A 22061-nucleotide genomic window follows, 5' to 3' on the forward strand; every position below is an offset into this window, starting at 1 on the left:
GAAGCAAGCTCAAGAGAGGATGAGACACTATGAAAATGCTAATAGGAGACTATTAGATTCAATGAAGGGTATCAGGTCTTCTTAAGAATTCCCAAGTCTAGATATGGTGCTCTTAAAGGCAACACAAACACCAAGTTAGCTCATCGATATTATGGACCATACGAGATTTACCCCAATCCGCATTGTTAAGAAGATCAATGTCTGTTTTAAGCTTTGTCTTCCCCCAAGTTAGACTATGTGTGATGTGTTTCATATCAATTGGTTAAAGTCCGCATTGTTAAGAAGATCAATGTTGTCTGTTTTAAGCTTTGCCTTCCCCCAAGTTAGACTATGTGTGATGTGTTTCATATCAATTGGTTAAAGTCTTATATGAGACCACCTCTTATTGCCATTCCAAATAATCTCAAGCTAGAGGCCTTTGACCAAAGCAAAAGTGGTGACCCTTAAGCACATCCTCCTCTGTTTCATGCACGTCACAAATCATTGCAAGCACTTATACCTCACCAAGTTCCAAGATTAAGGTACACATGAAGTAATTATGGCTCGATGAGGAGTTCTTTCACTTTACTCGACATTGTTGACAAACTACTTGAAGGCCATGCAACTCCCATCCAAAGCCAAGTAGGAGGGGCAATTCACACGCAGGGGTGCATGAACATGAATGTAGTATAAGTGCAAGTTCTGGGCTAGACAATGTGCACAATTTGCATTTTATTAGCCCCAATCTATGAGGCGATTACAAATCACCATCAAGGCAGGTTAGTTAGTTGCCTATTCAAAATCTCACACAAGGAGGAGCCCATGTGTTATCCTGCATAGTTTTTTTTATATCTTGCATAGTTTTGTGTATACAATGTCCTAAGCGACCTAATATGCCAATGGCGGGCACTGAAGAAGTATTTTAAGTGAATTGGGCAGCCTTTGTGCGTGAACATGGAGCTTTAAAAAAAAAGGGGGGGTCAATTTATTGAGCACTCTAAAATTTTAGAGAGGGGGGTGGGAGGGTTAGGAGCCTAACTAAACAAGGGCCATGCTCTTCTCGTTATCAAGGCAAATCAACCCAGCCATCATCAAGTGCTTTGTGTCTGCCCTTGCAACAAATACATGCATCATTTGCAGCCATGCCTTGTGTTTTGTTTGTGTTTGACCATGCATCATGTGCAACCCTGTATTCTGCTCAACGACTGTGTTTTGCTTATTGTTTGCCAAGTATTCATCCTATTCTGGCGGTCAAATTAGCTTGTTTGCGATAGCCCATAGTCTCCAAGTTCAACTAGTTTTCAAGCTGCTGAATCAGTAGTTACAGCGTGCATTCAGTAGTGTTTTTCCTCACTTTGCTTGGCCGTCTTGTTCTCCTACTCTGCGTTTGTCTTCCGGAACTTTATCTCAAGTTATCGTGTGCACAGATCTGCTTCGCTGTGCAAGTCGAACATCTTGTTCAGCATGGAATTCAGCCCCGCACTCAGTTTGGTAAAGCAAAAAGCTACCTGCACTCTGTGGATCAGTTTCTCATTCTAGACAAGTCAACTGGTTGAATGGCTATAAAAAAAAAGGGTATATATTTGTTTCAATCCAAAGAGTTAGCTAGATTAATCATAAAAATGAGGAGATTGCCAAGAATATGATGGGAAATGATTGTTTGATGCTCATCAACAGCGTATTTAAAAAAAAAAAGTTTGTGGCTACCTCAGGCTACAGACCAGCCTGCTATAACCAAACAAAAGAGTTGGGTGAACGAAAATGACTACATTAACAATTTCAAAAGACCAGCTCAACATTTACAGAGGCGTGGAACAAGTGTGTTTCCTTCACCCCAGAGCGATGGCTGTAAGCTCAGCTCAAACCCTCGTAAACAAGCACAAATTTAAGACTTTCCCTGAAAAGTTAAGGCAGCTGATGTTTAAAACAAAGACCAAGAGATGTTGCTACTCTTGCATCTGACCTACTGCCACATGAGGAGGCTCACAACTAATGTCTGATGATCTCTAAAATGAAGGACAGATAGTAAAACTTTCACCTTTTTACTTAACAAATCTACTACAAAAACCAAGATGGTTACTGAAGTTGGACTGGACACAGTGAGATGGTGTGTCAAAAACAAAACTTCGCTTGGCACGTCACCAAACAAAATCACAACCTATTCTTGGGCGGCTTCACTTTGTAGATCCTGACAATCCAGTTCGAAGTTGTGAAAGCTTCTTCCAAGTGATGCAGCTCAAAGTCCTTGTTCCCTATCTCAACCCCTCTTGCACGATCCCACCTGCTCAAAACAGAAACACAAGTCAAAAAAACTCCTCATGTTCCTTTAGCTTCTTCCCCAAACTAAAACCCTGCCAATGATCCATTATAAAAACAATGCAGGCACACACACGTGTGCATGTGCACAGATTACTATTATTTTTTTAAAATTCCCTAAAAAGAGATCCCTCTATTAGTTGAAAAAGACCTGCCTAGAAGGCAGGGTACAAACACTGCTAAAAAAGACCTGCCTAGAAGGCAGAGTACAAACACTGCTGCAGCAGTAAAAGAAACACAACAGAGGGGCGCTTCCTCCATGGCTGGCTGCTCTCCTCTTGGAGGAAGGCTACATTGCTAATAGCCTAATACAAAGATAGACGCCACACTAGGGGCCTACTCTGAGTGTCGACACCTACCTCCCAACTCCAAAGAGGAGGGGCAGCATCCAACTGCAGAAAGGGTCCTCCAGCATTCTGAGGATCCACAAGGATCGTCTCATGCATGTAGGGAGGGTCATCTGGAGGGCAGAGCCCCTCTATTAGATTGCGACAAAATAAATTGGTAGCAGACCGGCAGAGGGGGACACCTGGCAAGAACCTCCAACTGCTCTCCAAGAGCCGCACTGACCCCATATTAAGAGACTTAAGGTTATGTAAAAGGGGAGGAGAAGGGTGTGTGTGTGAAGGGACTTAAGGTCCACTAGCTCACCTATTTAAAGGTGAAGCTAGGAGGCATTTTGTATTGAGCAAGAAGCCTAGTTGTATTTTGAGCAACTTAATAAGCAAGATATTTTCTTGTATTTTGTGAGTCTCTCACCTCCACATAATGATCTAGCATGAGTACTACGAAATTCTATCATGGTATCTAAAGCTTGGTAAGAGTAGGTCACTTTTGTGGTGTAGAATAGGTCAATTTTCTTATCTTTTCCTTTGTGAAGCTGAACCTCCTGGCAGTGGAGGCCTTCCAGCATCTTGTGGAGGCAATATCTCAACGTGTTTTCATCTAAGAAAATGCAGAGGAGGTCTGGGCGCTCAGCTTCGTACACGCAATTGGCGGATTACTTCTCTCGCTGCCGCGGCATTACCGCCTGAGCAAACCAGCGCACAGTTCCTGCGCAGCTGATGCCGTACACAAATACACAATGTGTAGGCATTGGCAGCCCTAGGGAGTTTAGGGCTTTTGAAGCCCAAGGTCTCAAGAAGCTACAACTCGAATTTCAGCTCGAATGACGGCCCGAATCGTACGCTACAGTCAAAAAACTAGGCCACTCTTTTGGTAGCCATTGAAGCTCACCATTAAAGCTTCAAAATCAAGTTTTTTCTTGCTCTAATCCTCTCCTCTTTGCTCTAATCACCTAAGTGCTCTTGTGAGGACTTGTTGCTGATCCTATTTTTGAGTTTGAAGCGGTGGCCATACACCATGAGGTATTCATGAGCCTCATTTTCATCAAGCTCCATCATCAACATCATCTTCAAGTGCATAAAGCTTTTCAAAGTGTGCTTATAAGCACTAATAGTGTTGATTAACACTAATGAGGCTTCCAATCCAACAAAAGGGAATCATTCCAAAGTGTTTTAAACACTAAGAGTGTTCTTAAACACTAATGGTGAATCTAATCACCAATGGAAGTGTCATTAGACGCTAGAAATGTGCTCTTAAGCACTAATCGTATTTTTTAAACACTAATGGTGATCTTAATCACCAAATAAAGTGTTCATTGACACTAATGAAACTCTCCCCATCAGAATTAGTGGTTGGGCACAAACCCTAAGTGCTAAACCATAAGCTTAACCATCTTAATCTCCTTCTTATGCAACATCCTTGGCTTGATTAAGGGTTGTTACACTCTCATAAGCCTTTCTCTTTCTACTTAAGCCAAAATATCAAAAAAATTTGGTTTTTTTCTCTTCATAAATCAGTCCATTACTCTGTAGTAATCTCCTTCAATACCCAATGTCAAAGGACAACACCCAAATTAAGAAGTTTTCAGGAAAAAGCTTCCACACTTGGCAAGTCCTTGTCAAGTACAAGATGATGTCCAAAGGCTTTTGGCCATTCATCTCCGGCACTAAGGTTATTGATTGAACTAAGGCTGAAGATATTGAAGATGATGAGAGGGCACAAGCCATCATCATGCTTCATCTTGATGAGGCTCTCATTCACCATGTGGACCAGCTTCCAACTGCAAAGGAGAAATGGGATGAGCTTGATAAGCTCTATGGAGCTCGTGGTAAGAATTCCAAGATCTCACTTAAAATTGAATTTTTCAGCTTTGGAACTCAAAGAGGCAGACGGCGTTGGAGCCTTCATCTCTCATTTGAAGAGCCTTATGGCTCAACTTGCATCAGTGAATGCGAGAATGGATGAAGATGATGTAGTGGCTGTTTTGCTAAAAGCAGTCAAGAAGATGTACCTTACCTTAGTCACCACCCTGAAGAACATACCTAATCCCACCCTTGAAGGAGTCATTCAATCTTGTCTTGATGAAGAAAAGAGGCCAAAGGGAGGAGCTGAATCTTCAAATGCAACAACTTCATCGAATATCGAACAAGCTTTGTCACATCAAGTGATCAAAGTAAGATGTGTCCATTGCAAAAAGGTGGGTCATTTGGCAAATAATTGTTGGATCAAATAGCCCAACAAAATGAAATGTAACAAGTGTAAACAAACGGGACATATCACTTCTAAATGTTCTAACAAAGAGTCAGAGGCTAACTTTGTATCAGCCTCTAACTCCACTGAGAAATTGTTTTAAATCTCAATGTAACCACACCTATATTCCCAACCTTGTACGTCTAATGTTATAAAGGCAACCTATGTCCAATACCACCTATTCTAATTTTCTTTCATAGTTGGTATTGAGGGGGGGTATTAAGAGACTAAGGTTATGTAAAAGGGGAGGAGAAGGGTGTGTGTGTGAAAGGACTTAAGGTCCACTAGCTCACCTATTTAAAGGTGAAGCTAGGAGGCATTTTGTATTGAGCAAGAAGCCTAGTTGTATTTTGAGCAACTTAATAAGCAAGATATTTTCTTGTATTTTGAGAGTCTCTCACCTCCACATAATGATCTAGCATGAGCACCACGAAATTCTATCACCCCAGGCCCACACGGAGGGGCATCCAACTCTGCAAGATCTGGAGCTGTAGCCAAGGGAGCCTTTGAGGCCACCACGGATCCAGCTGGATCTCCTGTATTGTCCGTGGATAATCCTGGAGCTGCTATCGGGGGCACCGAGTCTGGAGCTGAAATCAAGGGAGCCTATGAGGCCGCCAAAAATCCATCTGAATCTCCCACATCGTCCGGGGGTAAATGCTCTAAACAGTTCTCAGATCGAACCGTAACCTCGTGGGTCCCGCATGCCAGGTTAGATCCACGAGGGACGGGGGGGGCACCAACGTCAATGTCATCGACCAGGCTGCCAGCCCTCCGCAACCGTTGGCTGCTGTTGTTGTTGTTGCAGTGGTGGAACGGGCCTTAGGAGGAGCGCCACACGACGGAACTGAAGCTGGGGGAGCCGGGGTCGGCCAGCCACTCCCTAAGCAACGACGAGGGCAGGATCTCGCTAGGTGTCCCATCTGGCGGCAGATGAAACACTGTCCAGGGAGACCAGAGTACTCCACCCACTGTTGAAAACGTCCACCATCGAGGCAAGGTGATGATCTTGGGGAGAGCCTCTGGAGCAGCTAAAATCACCCTAATGGACAGAATGCCGACCACACTAGCGATAATCAAGGTTGTCGCCTGCTGAGGGGACTTTATGACCTGGCCCAAGGTGCGGCCAATCACCTCGAGAAAGGGGTAGTACTCCTTGCAAAGGCCTGGAAAGCAAACTATGACTGGGAATCCTGCAACAGCTGCCAACGGAACTGGGAAGCTGTCTAGCCATCGAACGAAGTACGCACATGCGCTCTGCAACGCGATGGGGCTCTGACTGAGTACTCTATCCACCATGGCAGCCGAGTCCAAATCCACATGGATGTAGCCATGGCCAAGGAGCTGGATGTCGGAAATCCGCCCTTGCCCACCTAACAAGGTGGCCTGCAGGAGATCTCGAATCTGACCCCTGGGGAGTCCGTTACCCACAATCTTGCAAATCAGGGATGTCACTTCCAAGGAGGAGACTGCCAATGCCACACGCTGGAGGTCCGCTTCTGAAAAATGGCAATGGGTGGCAGCCTTGGTCGGGGAAGATGGACCGGCTGCCATGGAGTCCTCCGAAGGGGGAGACCAGAAACAGCTGCCAATCGCCAACGAAGAGCAAACTCGACCCCAAGCGAGAGGTGGGGAAGAAGCGGAGGATGGGAGGCTAAGGCAAAAACGAAGGGTGGGAGAGGGAGGGGGGCACAAAATAGAGAAAAGGAAAACATACAAGAAAAAATACAGGAAAAACACAGAGGGCGGGGAAGGCAGGGCTGCTGCTACGGGAGGAGAGCAGGAGCTCCCGCCTCTCCCAAGGCTTTGTTGCACACAGATTTGAAACTACAATGGCTACCATTCTGCAACAAGAAGAATTCAACCTTCCTCATTTGATCAAATTGAACCATGCTTTCCTTCTAGATTAGTTTTCCTTTGGAAACCCTTATTCTCATGGATCAAGAGTATGTATGATGCTGCCACAGGACATGCTAGTATTGATTGCACTCTGAAACCTCTGAAGGTTCCTCCAAGGCTTTTCTATTAGGAGATACCTACTTCCTCATTTACTCCAGCTCTTCGAGTAGGGGGCCAAAAACAGCAAAAACATTTAAAAAGACAGTTCAAAAATGCACAGGAAAAGAAAAGACAGTTCAAAAGTGCAACTTTAAAGCATTCCCAACCTGTTAAAAGGACCTTGCCCTCCATCTTCTAATCAGCATCAACATGACCACCACCCCTTTACAACTCCTCTTACCCTCTTAAAGATATAATCAACAACATTGAGCAATATGCCATAGTATATGCCAAAAAGAAGGCTAGCTTCTGTCCTGTTTCTCAGTTTAGCAAGATGTCACACGCACTAGACTTCAAATGCATGAGTCATAACCATTGCAGTCGTGGGCACTGTATAGGGTAGATTATGTCAAAAGTGCGCAGCGGAAAGCGTGAGACATAGGCAGAGAGAGAGAGAGAAAGAAAACGAATCTGCATAATGATGAAGAAGCAATGATACAAACAGCCCAATGCAAGGGGTGGTCCCCCTAAGTGAGGGCATTATGAGCAACTCCCATGAGGGAGGACCCGGGCCTGGAAGCCCCTGTCAAGATGAGTACAAATGAGTAAGAGCCTGGCCTTATATAGCCCCTACAGGAGCTGGCCAACTGGCTCTAGAAAAAGACCCACGACTGGACAAAATAAACATGTGAATAATGGGTGGCCAACCCTACAACCAAGGGCCTGAACATGAGGGAAAAATATGGTGCTACCTAGGATAAATCTGGGCACCCCTGATACACAACTTGGGCACACTAGCAGGAGATGAATAATGCTAACACCCCCTCTCAAATCTTGGGAGAGAAACCGGTCCAAGGAGCTGGAAAAGGAAACCTCCAAAGCAAGTCAAGAAGTCGATCTGCTCCCGCCTCTGCCACTTACTCCAAGAAACTGCTCCCGATCCAGAAGTCCAGCAAAATCCAAAAAATGAACCATCAGATGTCCATATCTCCAACCCAATCTGTATCACACCAGTCCACACAATGTGCTCCCTCTTCAGCCCAAGAAAGGATGTCGTCTGACTTTCTACCTCCAAGAAAAAAATTTGGCCCTTAGAGAACACCGCCAAACTGTCTCCCTGTTGGCACCCCCCTCTAGACACCCTAGAGGCCCACAATGTCTACATCAGCCCTGGTACTCAAGCCTCCAACTCTGAGCTTGTTGAGCACCAATCTCCAGATACAAAGTTTCCGGATCTCCATGTATCCCTCGGTCCAGGAATACCTATCCGTTCTACTAACACTCCAGGTGGAAGAAACATACCTCCAGCACTGTAGCTGACAATCCTGCTGGCACCTGACCTTTAAAACTTGTACCCATAATTCGCCGTCGCGTGATGGGACTACTACTCACACACCCCTATGAGTCACCCAATCAAATGGCAGCACCCCCTTAGCTCTTTGGTGTTAACTATGGCACTAAGCTCAAGAAAGCTCTCCTGCCAAAACCTAACACCCCTAGCTGGCAAGCTCCCAACCAACCAGTCACGTGTCCATGTGGAACCAACCATCCACAACTCATCATCCCAAAGCACAATCTGATGTCAATCATCTGCTCCAAACTGCTACTCCACTGATACCTATCTGTATCCAATGAACCTGTACACCTACCATGCATCCTATTCCCATCCTACAAAACTGAGCGAGTACCTATGAACCTCGACAACAGCTCTCGTCACCAAGTGACCTAACCTGCCTCTGCACGAATGCCAATATCAACCTGTACACCAAGCTCCCAAATCGATGCTCATCTTAGGGATGAAGACTCCTGTGCCTGTACCCTGTAATCTAGAAGGCCATCTGCCTGGGGAATAGGAGTGGCTCACCTTGCCAAGTAACCACATCCCCCTCTCAAAGTGAACACCCTGAGAACCTAAAGGAAACACCTGTACACCAACAAAACTATGCTGAATTGGCACAAACTCATAGACCCTCTCTGCTGTCGAGAAAGGACTAATTGTCTTCCACACACACCTCGAGAATGTGAATCCAAGTGTGCACCCATGAGTCTGAAAACTCTAACAAAGCAAAGACTGGCCGAGCAAGGGCTCAAGACCATGTGGGAAGGCACCATTCCTAAAAAGAACACCTGCCTCCATTGCCTCCAAAAAACGCAGATGAGATAATGCAAAAGAACGCTGGTGTAACCAGTCGGCAGCACGTGTACCAAGAAGAAAAGAGGGAAGAGGAAAACACAGCACCTTCAGCACCTCCTCTGGAGTTAGTTAGGGTGTTGCCCAATGGACTTTGTCTTGTGGATTTGTAATTTTAGCTAATGGAAAATGTGCTTCAAATTTATAAATAAACTAAGTAACAATAGCATGATCACACTTAATACTTACTAAAATTTGGAGAGGTTTGTATGATGGTGGTGGTAGGGGCCGTGGAGTACAAGGTATTCGGAGCCATCTTGGGGAGGGATGCTAGAGGGAAAACGCAGCCATGCTGCGCAGCACCTCCTCTGGAGAAAAAAACCGCAGCTAGGCTGCCCAGCACCTCCTCCTCAGAAAAACGCAGCCATGCTGCCAACATCTCCTCTGGATAAAAACGCAGCCAGGCTGCCCAGCACCTCCTCCTCTGGAAGAAAACGCAGCCATGCTGCCCAGCACCCCCTCTGGAGAAAAAACGAGCCATGATGGCTGCCCTTCACCATCTCACAAGGGCAGAAAACGCAGCCAGAAGAGTACCTTCTTTGGCCGCCCCACTCCTGCAAAAAACGCAGCCAGAAGGGGCCGCCCTGTACCTCCTCCAGCCGCCCCAGACAAGACCAAAACACTCCCTCCTCTGCAACCAGCAGTACCAAAAAATGCAGAAATCCTTCTCTTTCAGAAAAAACGCCTGAACACCTTCTGTAGAAGAGCCTCAACCCGGTGCTCTGATACCATGTCAAAAGTGCGTAGTGGAAAGCGTGAGACATAGGCACACACAGAGAGAAAACGAATCTGCATAATGATGAAGAAGCAATGATACAAACAGCCCTGTGCAAGGGGTGGTCCCCGTAAGTGAGGGCATGATGAGCAACTCCCTTGAGGGAGGACCCGGGCTTGGAAGCCCCTGTCAAGATGAGGACAAATGAGTAAGAGCCTGGCCTTATATAGCCCCTACTGGAGCTGGCTGACTGGCTCTAGAAAAAGACCCACAACTGGACAAAATAAACATGTGAATGATGGGTGGCCAACCCTACAACCAAGGGCCTGAACATGAGGGAAAAATATGGTGCTGCCCGGGATAAATCTGGGCACCCCTAACACACAACTTGGGCACAATAATGCTAACAAATTAGATAAGTAACCGGCCATTGTGAGCCTTAACTCTGTAAAGGACGAGATTATTGTGTGTACAGCCCGGCACCGATGCACTAGGGTAGAGCATAGTTGTCAGGTACGAAAAAAACAGTACCGGTACGGGACTTATAAATTTTGAAAAATAAGTTCGATTGAGGTATGATCCACTTTAAAAAACACTTGAAAAAAAGATATTTGTACACATTTAGAGATGCAAAGTCTAGAGAAGTTGTAATTTGTCATATGACATAAACTAGTACAAAAACTCAAGAGTCATGAACAATGAACACTGAACATGCCATAAATAAGAGTCGTGGCCCACGGCCTACAATAGGAAATACAAAAAAGTGTGTTTGACCACTGACTAGTCACAACACTAAGTACAAAAATGTCTAAAGTCTAGACTCTAGAGACTAGAGTCTAGAGTCTAGACTCTAGTCCTCCTCCTCGGAGAAATCACTAGTGGAAGGAATGCCCTCGCTAGAGGTGCTTTCATCATCAGAGGGCAACCCAAAACTGCCCTCGCTAAGGACATCGCCCTCGTCATCGTACTCGGGCTCTCTGATGCCTGCAATAGAAGCATCCTCTTCTTCAGCAACAGGTGCTAAAGTGCTCCTTGTAGTCGAGCCGGAGCCACGCCTCACATATGTAGCCACCAGGGTGGAAGTAGGGCGCCGAACAGTGCATCCGCGACCTCCTACCTGTGTGCCACCTCTAGCTACGCGACCTCTACGAGTACAAGAAACTCGACGGTCAATCTCCTCTAGCTCCCTATAGAGATCGGCATATATGGCCTCCTCATCTAGATCTCGCTCCTTGTGGTAAGTAAAGTTCAAACATTTATAAATTATTAGACTCTAGTCATGGCACATGCATTTATAAATCATTATTAATGAGTTGAACTTTGAACTCTGGAGATCTCTACTTGTTTGGAGATCTCCATGTCATGCATCTTCTCCACCATGCGCATGTTAGCACGGCAATATACAAGCCGCTCTAACTGCATGGTGCTGAGACGGTTTCGTGTCTTTGTGTGTACAAGTGAGTAGGAACTCCAGCTCCTCTCACATGCCCCCGAAGAGCAATCCTATGAAAAATAAGAGAGTTAGAAATTAGAATGTAAGAACAAGTTAGTAGTTACGACTCTAGAGACTAGAGTATACACCATATATTCAATAGTCACCTGTGACAAGACTCTCAAAGCCACTTTTTGTACGTGAGCCATTTGATAACCAAATGACTCCCACCAAAAAAGTGGCCAGACCATTCACTCCCTACTCGAGCAAAGTGGATTCGTGAAAGCGGCTCCCCTCTGATCATTATACCAAATGAGCTCTTGGAGGAAGTCTCTTTGCTCGTGGACGGGAAGTATCCTTGGCAGGTAGGCATCTCGATCGGAAAGTAGCTCCTCATCAGTGAAGAGCCTTGGTACTTTGTAAGCGGGATGCAACAAGGCCGCAAGACCATGGATAGATCTATGCATCCATCGCCACCTCCTCTCCACAAGCGCCATGATTGAATCGCGTCGCGGAGTGAGTGGAGGCTCGGTGGGATCCCTAGAATGCAAAAATTTCACTTTAAGGTTAAGTCTTTAAGGAACGAGAAAGAGATGTGAAAACGAGATTTGAAAACATGGGACATGGGTTTAACCATTTACCTCAAGGGTGACTCCACAAGGTACCAACATATGCTACCATCTTGCCTAATTGGCTCATGATGTCCTTGAGGTCCATGATTGCATGTTTCCTTACTTGGGCCTTCTTGCATTCCTCTTATTGTCGAGCCATGTTTGATGCAATTCTTCCTCCTGTCATCGTCATTCCTCACATTCTCACTTGCATCGAGCTTAGTGTTGTTCTTCATCTCATTCGTAGCAGGTGTCGCATTCTTCTTGTTCTCAACGTAAGCAAGCTATAAGCTCTTTATCTCTTTGACAATATCTGGTGTCCCGCCCTTTGCATTCCTGTTTGTACCGTTCTTCCCATCAATAGCACTCTTGCCAGACCTCATACTCCAGCCTGGACTCCTCTATCAAACTTTCCATGTTCTCCGAGTAGTATACCAAAGGAGACTCTTGCCTACCTAAGCTTTGACCTAATCTGCCCGCAAACTATTCCCACATACAAGACATATGCAGGGAATCCTAACACATGCACAGGACTGGCTACAACCGTAGAAATGCAAACCTAATATGGTTGCAAACGAGAAAACGTAAACACTCATGCACCTCTTACAAAATACATCCCTGGATGACCTGAAGCAAACAGTAACTAGGCTGTCCTGATGCTCTGATACCAATGTCACGAGTGCTAACAGCGGAAGGAGGAGGGGTGCAGGTGGGGGGGTAGTATTGAAGGCAGACTTTTGGGATAGGCAAGACTATTAAAGAACCTGCATACTGCAAGTTGAAACTGGTCATACCATTAATGGCATCACAAGATGTAGAGAATACCTGCCTCAATTTTTCCATATCAGTTGGCGGATCCCTTTGACAAACCCATACCTTGAACATTGATTAGGCCTATTGCACCCAGCAGATTATATAATCCTTGTGAAGTAACTTGGGGACAGGAAACCCTTCTGAAAAAAGTTCATGAAAGAAAGCTTGGAACATCCTGTGTGTTTCTCTTAGCATCACTTGATGCGAAGGTGTAGCCGTCCCAAAAACTCCACCTCATCAACAATGTTTAGGTCTGGTCTTGTAAGGGCTATGAATGAAAAGTGGCCACATGAAAGTTAGGAGGGACCCTAGCACCACACAAGGTTAAGCATATCAAAAGGATATTTCCCTCCTTCCTCAACTCTTCACAACAGAAACACCAATCGCCAGCATGATGATGAATGATGATAGGTTCACCTCTCCCCTGTAACACCAGAGCATATAGAGGCAGATAAAGATTAGGAGCAAGAAGATTACATTGAAGCATCTCACCACTCTTGTAAGGTTTCATATAGATAAGGCCCTCAAAGCACTATTTGTTTCAACTCAGGCCTACCAAAAGCAGTCATTACAGAATAAAAGATAAGAGCCATCAATTATCCAGTCTAAACCAGCCATAAATCTGGAAGCTTAACCAAACAGTTACAGCTCTCAAAATATTTACCACAAAATATTTACCACAGAAAGGACACCATTCGGAACACAGATTTTTAAGCCAAGTGGCAAAAGATAAACCAATTTAAAAAGTTGAGAGGTACCCAGGTGGTTTGCCATATTCTGTCATCAACTCCCCAAATCTATAGTAGCAAAGTTTGTACCTACACGACAACAAAAAGCTTCTTAGCTCTAGCAACTAGAATAACAAAACGACTCACTCTTACATACAAGCATCTAGCTTGCCCATAGAGACTCTATCACACACAACTAGCAATGTAACAACAACATATATAATAGCCATGGGGCTCGATGCGTATGCTGAGGAGGAAAGTAGATGCCACACCAAGTCAAAATAATCATACGAGTCACTATCAAGAAAAGTACACATGAAAAGATCAAAGTCAACAAGACGTAGGTAGTTGGTACAAAGTCAACAAAATGACGAATCTAATTAACCAAGCATGCATATTCTGAAGTCCACTTCAGCATGCTACCTCTCAAAGGCTTGCAATCTTTGGTTGATTGAATCCTAACTACTGAGGTTGAGATTCCAACTCATCATAGATATTTCAATACATGCCCTGGAAGATAAGTGAATTCTCTTCTATTTCGAACAGGATTGTGAACGCCTCTTGTTTGATATTATCAAGAAGTTTGGTAAGAATATCCGCTATAACCACTTATCAGTTGGACAAAATGCAAGTTTTCCTTCATTGCTCTAGTACTTTTCACAAATGATATGATGTTGAATCTCTATGTGTTTTGTCCAAGCATGAAACCCTGGTATATGGTAGCATTGAGAACATACATAAGACACTGCAACATCTTTGGTGCAGCACCTTTGTCGACTCGATAATCCCCATTTACCAAGTAATCTGGTTCCTTAATCACTGGAAAGACCCCACCTCCTATTCGAACCATCCAAAGGAATCTGCTCAAAAACAACAAGAAAAAGAGGGCAACGTTAAACCCGTCTTAACCTTGAATCAAAAGAACAAACACAACTATGGGCAATAGAGCCAGACTTGTTGATATCATCCGATGAATAGCCGGTTACTCCTCCAAAAACTACTAAAACATAGTCAACATCCAGATCTTGCATAATCTCATAGGCTTCATCTTCATAAGAAGACATGGCCCTGCCAACTGTGGCAATGTGTGTATTATTCCAAGTGTTGTTGTCTACTATGACAGTCCTATTGCCCATAGCAGTGATCTGGTACCCATAGTCCCACCATGACATCACTTTTGCATCCTGAGGTGTATTGTGACGAAGCCAATAATAAGCCTCCCGAAAGTCATCAAAAATCACTTTATCACCATTTGCTTGCCTTGCTGCAAGAACGATTGATGGAGAAGAGTATGCCTCCGAGGTCACCCATGTGCAGTGGATAACATAGTTCATCAACAGATAGAAAATACCTAGCATCAGAACAGCCGCCCCTTTTCTTTGCATAGGTAAGGACTGATCTGAAACCCCCTGCCACACACAAAAACAGATTTTCGCATCGTTTGGTAAGCAAGAGACAAGGCGCACTGTAGAACAAGAGAATGATGATGCCACACGATTTCTCTGGACCAACTAAACTACACGAGACCCAAAACAGTCACAAACAGTATAAGCATTGAGCATAACTAAATGGAAAAAGGAACAAAAATTCAATGGTACGCCACCCTGCAAATGCAAGAAGAGGCTGCACCCTCACCTTGTTAGAGCCCTTGGCTGAACCAGAAGTCTTTGTTATGCCCACTACTGGAGCTTTTGAGCGGACTAATCCAGACAAACTTTTCAAAGTTGCAGACACTGCGACCGCACTGATGAGGCAAACCGCAGGAGTCGCTACTAGGATAAGACGAACCATCACTCCAGCAAAATACAGGCTAGTCAAGCCATATATGATAACAAATATTGTTGCATCAGTTAGCCGCTTGAAGCAGAAATAAAGACCCGCTGGAAATAGTATGAGGAGGATATGAAAGTCGAACATGAAAGAGGACCAAGCAGTTGGCTGATGCTCAGACACGGATGCAATGATGGGTATATGATCCTTTGCATAAGTAGGGTCCAAGAGAGAATAAAATCGGCCCGTCCAGGGGGAGATATAGCCTGTCACCATACCCAGTGCAAGAGCCAATACACCAACCCCTGTCGCGGAAAGTACAGTCACTCTAAGAAAAGCTCGAAAGAGCTTGAGGTTGTCGAGCTGATCTTTCACCCAATCCACCAAGTAAAAGACCTGCACATAAAGCAGGAAAAAAAAACCTATTTCAGAGGAGTAAAACGAAACAATCTAAGCAGATTAGGTTGAGAAAACACTCCAATACAGGTACAAGGTGCTTTTCAGTTGAACGCCAAAACTGATTCCTCTCGAGAAAGTAGCAAAACAACATACATTTGTGTGGGCACGCCCATGTTTGCATGCATATATATGTGTGTACTTATGCACAGTATATATATATATATAGTGTTCATTAAACACCACAAACGAAGCAACATACTAGCTTTAAACAGCACCTTACCTGTGACAAGAAGAACACTCCCATAGCTGCCATATGCTCTCCAGACTGAACATGCTGGAAACCTACAAAACGGATCTGCATTGCAAGCAGCATTCCCAAGATATACATCGTATTGTACGCCACATAGAGCCGCAGTGAATACCTTCCGGTCACAAGCAGCACAAGGACATACAAGGGAATAAGATTGATTATGAAAATGTAGCCTCCCCATGCTGAGACCATGTAGAAGTACGCAAAAGCTGATGCCACAGACCATGCTAAGGAGCCTGTCTTCACTGCCTTCACAAAAAGGTAGAAGGTCAACAGCAAGGCAAAAATGGCTACTCCTTCATTGTCATAGGAGCCGGCAACAGATCTTGAGATGTAGCCAGGGCAGATGGCGATAAGGGCAGCCGCAATGATACCGGTGCCAGAGTCCCAGATCTCTTTGCCAAAGAAGTAAGCTACTATGGTAGTATTGGAGGCAAAAAAGGGGGCGGTTAGCACACATACATCTCTGATGTGTACTGCAAAGCTGAGTAATCGAAGGGTCCAGTATATCAAAGCAGCTGTTACCATGAGGCCAGGGTAGAGGGTGCCTCCAATGATGCGGCCGAGGGGATACCATGTCTCATAGTCAAACCAGTTCCAAAACTCATAGAAACCCTTCTGTGTGAGGTAGAGGGTAGTGCGATAGTTGAAGTAGGGATCGAACTCGTGTATCATGCTCTCATAGCGCAGCACACTGAACAGGCGAGTGGCAAATGCTAGCACGTAGATTAACATCAGTGCACTGATTCTGAGCAACAACTCTTGCTGTTTTGTTTTGAGCTTGAAACCCTTCAATGAGATCTGCAGTGACTCCTGCAATGGTTGCAAAGGAGCCATCAATGATGCAGCATAACCCTTGTCTCCTTTGGCCCCCATTAGTCCTAATCACGCCTTAAGCTCGCTCACGCCTTGAGCTCCCTCTGATTAGGCTCTACGCTCGCTCTGAGAAGCCGTCAGCACGCTCTGATTAGCTCTAATCACACCTACTTCCTCTGAATAGGCCTTCATCTCGCCATGATTACTGATCTTAATCTTAAATCTCTGCAAGAACGGCCGGCAGGTGTTCAGCAACCCTTCGTTCCCAGCTCTGCTGCCGATCTGCAAATTCACAGTCAAAATCAAGATGCATTTGTCTTCCTGAAATTGCAAATTCTAGCCTGATTACAACAGCAGAGAAGAAATCTTCCCGATACACAATTATAATATTATTAATTAGTATTACCATTATCACTTGTATTATTATTTTTTAAGTATCCATAAACTTCTAATAATGGCTCCACCTCATCTATCCCTCTAAATCTCCCAACCAATGCCAAAATTTGAAGCCTTTTTTTTTGAAAATATATATTTATATTTATATCAGTATGCTATCCAGCCACAGCATATCCTTCTACACATCCCAAAGGAACAATTCAGTTCTATAACAAAAATAAAAAATAAAAAATCAAGAGGGCTTCATGAACGAAATTTGAAGCCTTCAAAGGACTTCAAAGCCCTTCAAACCGTCTAGACATGCCTTTTAACAAAATAGGGTTCCCAATTTGATCCTAGTATTTTTTTTAAATTCCCAATTTAACCCTAGTATTTTCAAAATTCCCAATTTAAGCCTAGTATTCTCAAAAGTCCCATTTTGACCCTACCAAATTGGCCTTAAATTTGACTAAAATTCTCGTATTGATCCTTGTATTTCTACCATTTCTAATTTGGTCATATTGCTCATCAAAATTACTATTTTGATCCTAAAATTTGCTATAATTCGTACATTGGTCCCCAGAAACTAATGGCTCCCTAAATTGTAGTAGAAGTTGCAAGAAAGTAGTAGAAATGGACAATAAAAGACACATGATAAAGCATCTTAAATTGGCATTACAATACTCTCAATTTGTCATCTTAGTTTAAGTCTTGACAATACAAAGGTCATGCACACCAAATTGACAATCTGCTTGAAGCAAAAAACATGACAATCACCCCTCTAAGCACAATCCTCTAAATCATTTCAGGAGTTTGCTACTATGGGTGCTTTGCAAGTGCAAGAATTGTGGCATGTTTTGGACTTACACCTTGAGCATGTGAAGACACGTTTCTCTCTAAAGCGGTCTTCAATGTGTATCTCATTGCTACATTTTCAAATATTCAAATCATAATTGGATGGTTCCCAGCTTTACCATGCTACGCATTTAGGGTGAATAGAGGAAAAATCTTTTTTTTTTTGTTCTGCTTAACTAATGTTACGGCGGCCTGAATGCTAAACCCATGCCGAACCCTCAACCCTACCCACATTTGCACTAAAGACCACTTTAGAGAGAAATGTGTCTTCATATGCTCAAGGTGTGAGCCCAAAAAGAGCCACAATTCTCACACTTACAAAGCACACATAGCAAACTCCTAAAATGATTTAGAGTATTATGTTTCGAGGAGTGATTACCATGTTTTTATTTTAAGCAGATTATCAATTTGGTATACATGGCCCTTGTATTGTCAAGACTCAAACTAAGATGACAAATTGATAGTATTGTAATGCCTATTTAAGATGATTTATCATGCGTCCTTTATTGTCCATTTATTGTGTTTTCTTGCAAACTTCTACTACAATTTAGATTGCCATGGAAATTATAGCAAATTTGAAGGTCAAAATGGTAATTTTGATGAGCAATACGACCAAATTAGAAATGATAGAAATACGAGGGTCAATACAAGAATTTTAGTCAAATTTAAGGCCAATGTGGTAATTTGGTAGGATCAAAATGTGAATTTTGAAAATACTAGGGTTAAATTGGGAATTTTAAAAATGGTAGGATCAAATTAGGAATTTTTTAAAATACAAGGGTCAAATTGGGAATTTTGACATAATCTAGGGTCAAATTGGTAATTTTTCCTTAATTAATTAATGCCCACTAGCGTGAGCATTAATTAATTAATGCAAAACTTTGGTTTCATTAAGGTTATTACAAAGTAATTCAAACCTTACTTTAACTAAAGGTAAGTTAAAAGACCATAATAATAAATAACAATTTATAAACTTGATTTCAACAAGCATTAAAATTGAAAATAAATAATGCCATCATAAATCTGAAATGAGTTAAATGACTAAAAAATAATGTATGAAACACAAAAAAATTACATTTGTTCCATTCATTTGAAATAGGAAAATTATACAAAAACATATTTTTGTATTAACAGTAGTGGGAATTTTATAACGATAAAAGTGACGACCTATACGACCACCACCATGAAAAGACATATTCAAAAGATGGTCATACGTATCCCTTAAAATTCCTTACATAAAGATGGTATCTTCCACTTGCTTCTTGGGGTGCAAAGATACAAAATCATGAGCATTTTCTATCGGTTCCCTCATATTTGGTGGGTCCCAAAGAGAGCAATATTTGCCATGTAGTACATGCTTGTTGCAAACATCTTCATCACTGTCCACAGGGACAAGGTTGCTTCTTGATCCTTGATTACCATCATTATTCTCTGGCTATTCATCTTCAACTCCAACAGTATCTACACCTGCAAAGTACCTGAATCCATGAAAAAAAAAATCATTAATGTTAGCAGATTAAGTGATATGAGGGATTTTGATCACTTTCCAAACAGCACCAGCCCTTTTTCTATCCATTCCGTTCTCCACTTTAGGAATGATCCAATGTGTAGATCAGAGTATTTCCTAGTGCAAAGCATTCACAACAAAGTAGACTCCATGCTGGGATGTAATTCCATGTAGACATATGCATGGTCAAACATATTGATGGGAGTTAAACAAAGTAGACTCCATGATGGCCCCTAGCTTATTTGGGATGTAATTATCCATGTAGACATATGCACGGTCAAACATATTGACGGGAGTTAAACATACTTTGTTTTTTAAATTCCCTTCCATGTATAGCGCATATTGCTCACGGCCCCTAGTTATTTCTTCAACAACATAACATTGTGAAATCTGAAGTGTGGCTTATGCAAGTCTGTCATACAATAACCTAACATGCCCTCATATATGTGGAGATGGACTTGTTTCAAAGCTCTACATATGACAATGCCTCCTACATGTTTAGAAACATACCAAGCAAGATGTCTTTTAATCATTTTGCTGACATAAAGGATTGAGGATGAAAAGACTTTTACTATCATTTGAAAATGGAGGTGATTCAGAGTTCCCACCCCTTTCTAGTGCAAACAAGCCATTGACACGTTCAGCTTGAATAAACTATTCTAATCATTCCCGATGCACAAGGTCCATATCACCATTGCCAATGCCAACAGTGATGACAGACATCTCCAATAGCTTAGTTTTTAACATAGGTTTGTTATTCACACTAGGATCAGATGCAAATTTCTTCTCTTTCATTGGATTCACCAGACCTTGCTCTGTTTTTTTACAGCGCGGAGGTTCTGTAGGCCATGGTTTTTCCTTTAAGAGGGGTAATAATATGCGCACAAGGAAACCCTAACTATGCATGTTAATGAGGAGTAGTGCAATGTGTGGATTTAGTTTAGCACATGGCAAAGCTGTGTCCATGCAGCTTTGCCATTTCCATCTACATGGACAACACCAGCATCCAACAGAGGGGTACAGATAGGAGCTTTGCCATGTGCACGTCGAGACAGAGAACATGAGAATCGTTCAAAAAGGAGCTCAGGCAGCATCAGCCAAACCCAACAAAACGAAACGTCTAGGAACACAAATAGAAGGATCATCATTGAGGACATGACACTGTGAGGAAGCCATCTAAGACAGACACACATAACACACAGACACGAGGAATCACAGAAAATCAAAGAGATTTATTTTTATAGCACATACCTAGTGCGAGACAACACACCAAGAGATAAGGCTAAAACCCTAGTTAAACATAATAGAATAAAAAAGAAAACAAGGAAAAAAAATACAAAACGAAACGTCTAGGAACACAAATAGAAGGATCATCATTGAGGACATGACACTGTGAGGAAGCCATCTAAGACAGACACACATAACACACAGACATGAGGAATCACAAAAAATCAAAGAGATTTATTTTTATAGCACATACCTAGTGCGAGACAACACACCAAGAGATAAGGCTAAAACCCTAGTTAAACATAATAGAATAAAAAAGAAAACAAGGAAAAAAAAATCTTTGATGCATGCAAGCCTTTTCAAAAAATTAAACCTCATCAAACCATACCGCACGGTCCCATGGGCATGCATGTCAAAGAAAAATTTGACCTAAATAAAGCAGAGGATAGGCATGCACAAACACGCATGGCCCAAAAAAAAAACCTAATCAAACCAAAGCCCCTGCATATGGAAAAAAAATCTAGCTAAACCAGATATAACATGCATGCATAGAGATGCATGAAACCCTAAATAAACTAGGAATGCACCAGAGCACAAGCGTGGAAGTGGATTTTTTTAATGTAAACCCTAATTAAACCACAGCAAAGGCGCCCCATTAAACTAGAGCACAGGAACCAAAGCTGACCATTGAATCCCAACATATCGCCTAGAATCAAAAGAGGAGAAGCAAATGATTCAACCATAGCCTAAACATAAAAGAATTAGGGTATGGTTATGAAAACACAGCATAAGGATGAGAGAAATCCTAACATATCACCTAGAATCGGAAGCCTGGGAGGTTGAATCCCAACATATATATCACCTAGAATTGGAAGCCGGGGAGCACGAGGTCGAGGAAGCTGTAGCAATTGGAAGAGGACGAGCACCACGTCCTTCACGCACTGCCATCATATGGATGCCAAATGAAAAGCCATCAATGTTAGGTGCACCCAAGATAAAGAAAATGGGGCATCAAAAAGCCATGTAGAATTTCACATCAGCATCATGACATGAATCTACCAAATATTATGTGTCAAAGGTCTAAAACCTTAAAGAACCTAAGGTTCAAAAGCTTCTACTTTAATACATACTCATTGGCCTCTAATGCCTCTAATCTTTGAAAATTTTTCTCTCTCAATTTAGAAAGAGGAGTACAAAAACAAAACCATATATATTTTTTATATTGGGATGACAAAAATTATCATGGGTTCAGTTGAGAACAGAGAGAAAGAGGGAGCGATTCATTGGATGGCTACAAGAGAGAGAAAGAGAGACACAAGATTCTTGCCTTGCAGAGACACACACTTGGCTATATGCGATGAGGCAGTGATTCGCCTAGCTATGAGCAATGAGAAACATTATTGCATTCGTAGATAAATAAATCT

General features: G+C 42.9%; 2 protein-coding genes across 2 annotated transcripts; both read right to left on the bottom strand.

Annotated features, from left to right (window-relative positions):
* Positions 1–1726: 1726 nt before the first annotated feature.
* On the bottom strand, positions 1727–17086 carry LOC147641917 (dolichyl-diphosphooligosaccharide--protein glycosyltransferase subunit STT3B-like). Its single transcript, XM_086801068.1, has 6 exons — positions 15828–17086; positions 15014–15544; positions 14333–14787; positions 14116–14238; positions 13409–13468; positions 1727–2260 (listed from the first exon to the last, which is right to left on the bottom strand). Exons 1-6 carry the CDS (start codon positions 16731–16733, stop codon positions 2131–2133), a joined length of 2205 nt encoding a protein of 734 aa, XP_086657194.1. The 5' UTR covers positions 16734–17086; the 3' UTR covers positions 1727–2130.
* On the bottom strand, positions 11355–12193 carry LOC147641918 (uncharacterized). Its single transcript, XM_086801076.1, has 2 exons — positions 11868–12193; positions 11355–11766 (listed from the first exon to the last, which is right to left on the bottom strand). The coding sequence occupies exons 1-2, from the start codon at positions 12071–12073 to the stop codon at positions 11478–11480; spliced, it is 495 nt and encodes a 164-aa protein (XP_086657202.1). The 5' UTR covers positions 12074–12193; the 3' UTR covers positions 11355–11477.
* Positions 17087–22061: the final 4975 nt, after the last annotated feature.

This window comes from Cibotium barometz, chromosome 1, assembly GCF_041138505.1.
Source record: "Cibotium barometz isolate CiBa-2024 chromosome 1, ASM4113850v1, whole genome shotgun sequence".
Taxonomy (NCBI): domain Eukaryota; kingdom Viridiplantae; phylum Streptophyta; class Polypodiopsida; order Cyatheales; family Cibotiaceae; genus Cibotium; species Cibotium barometz.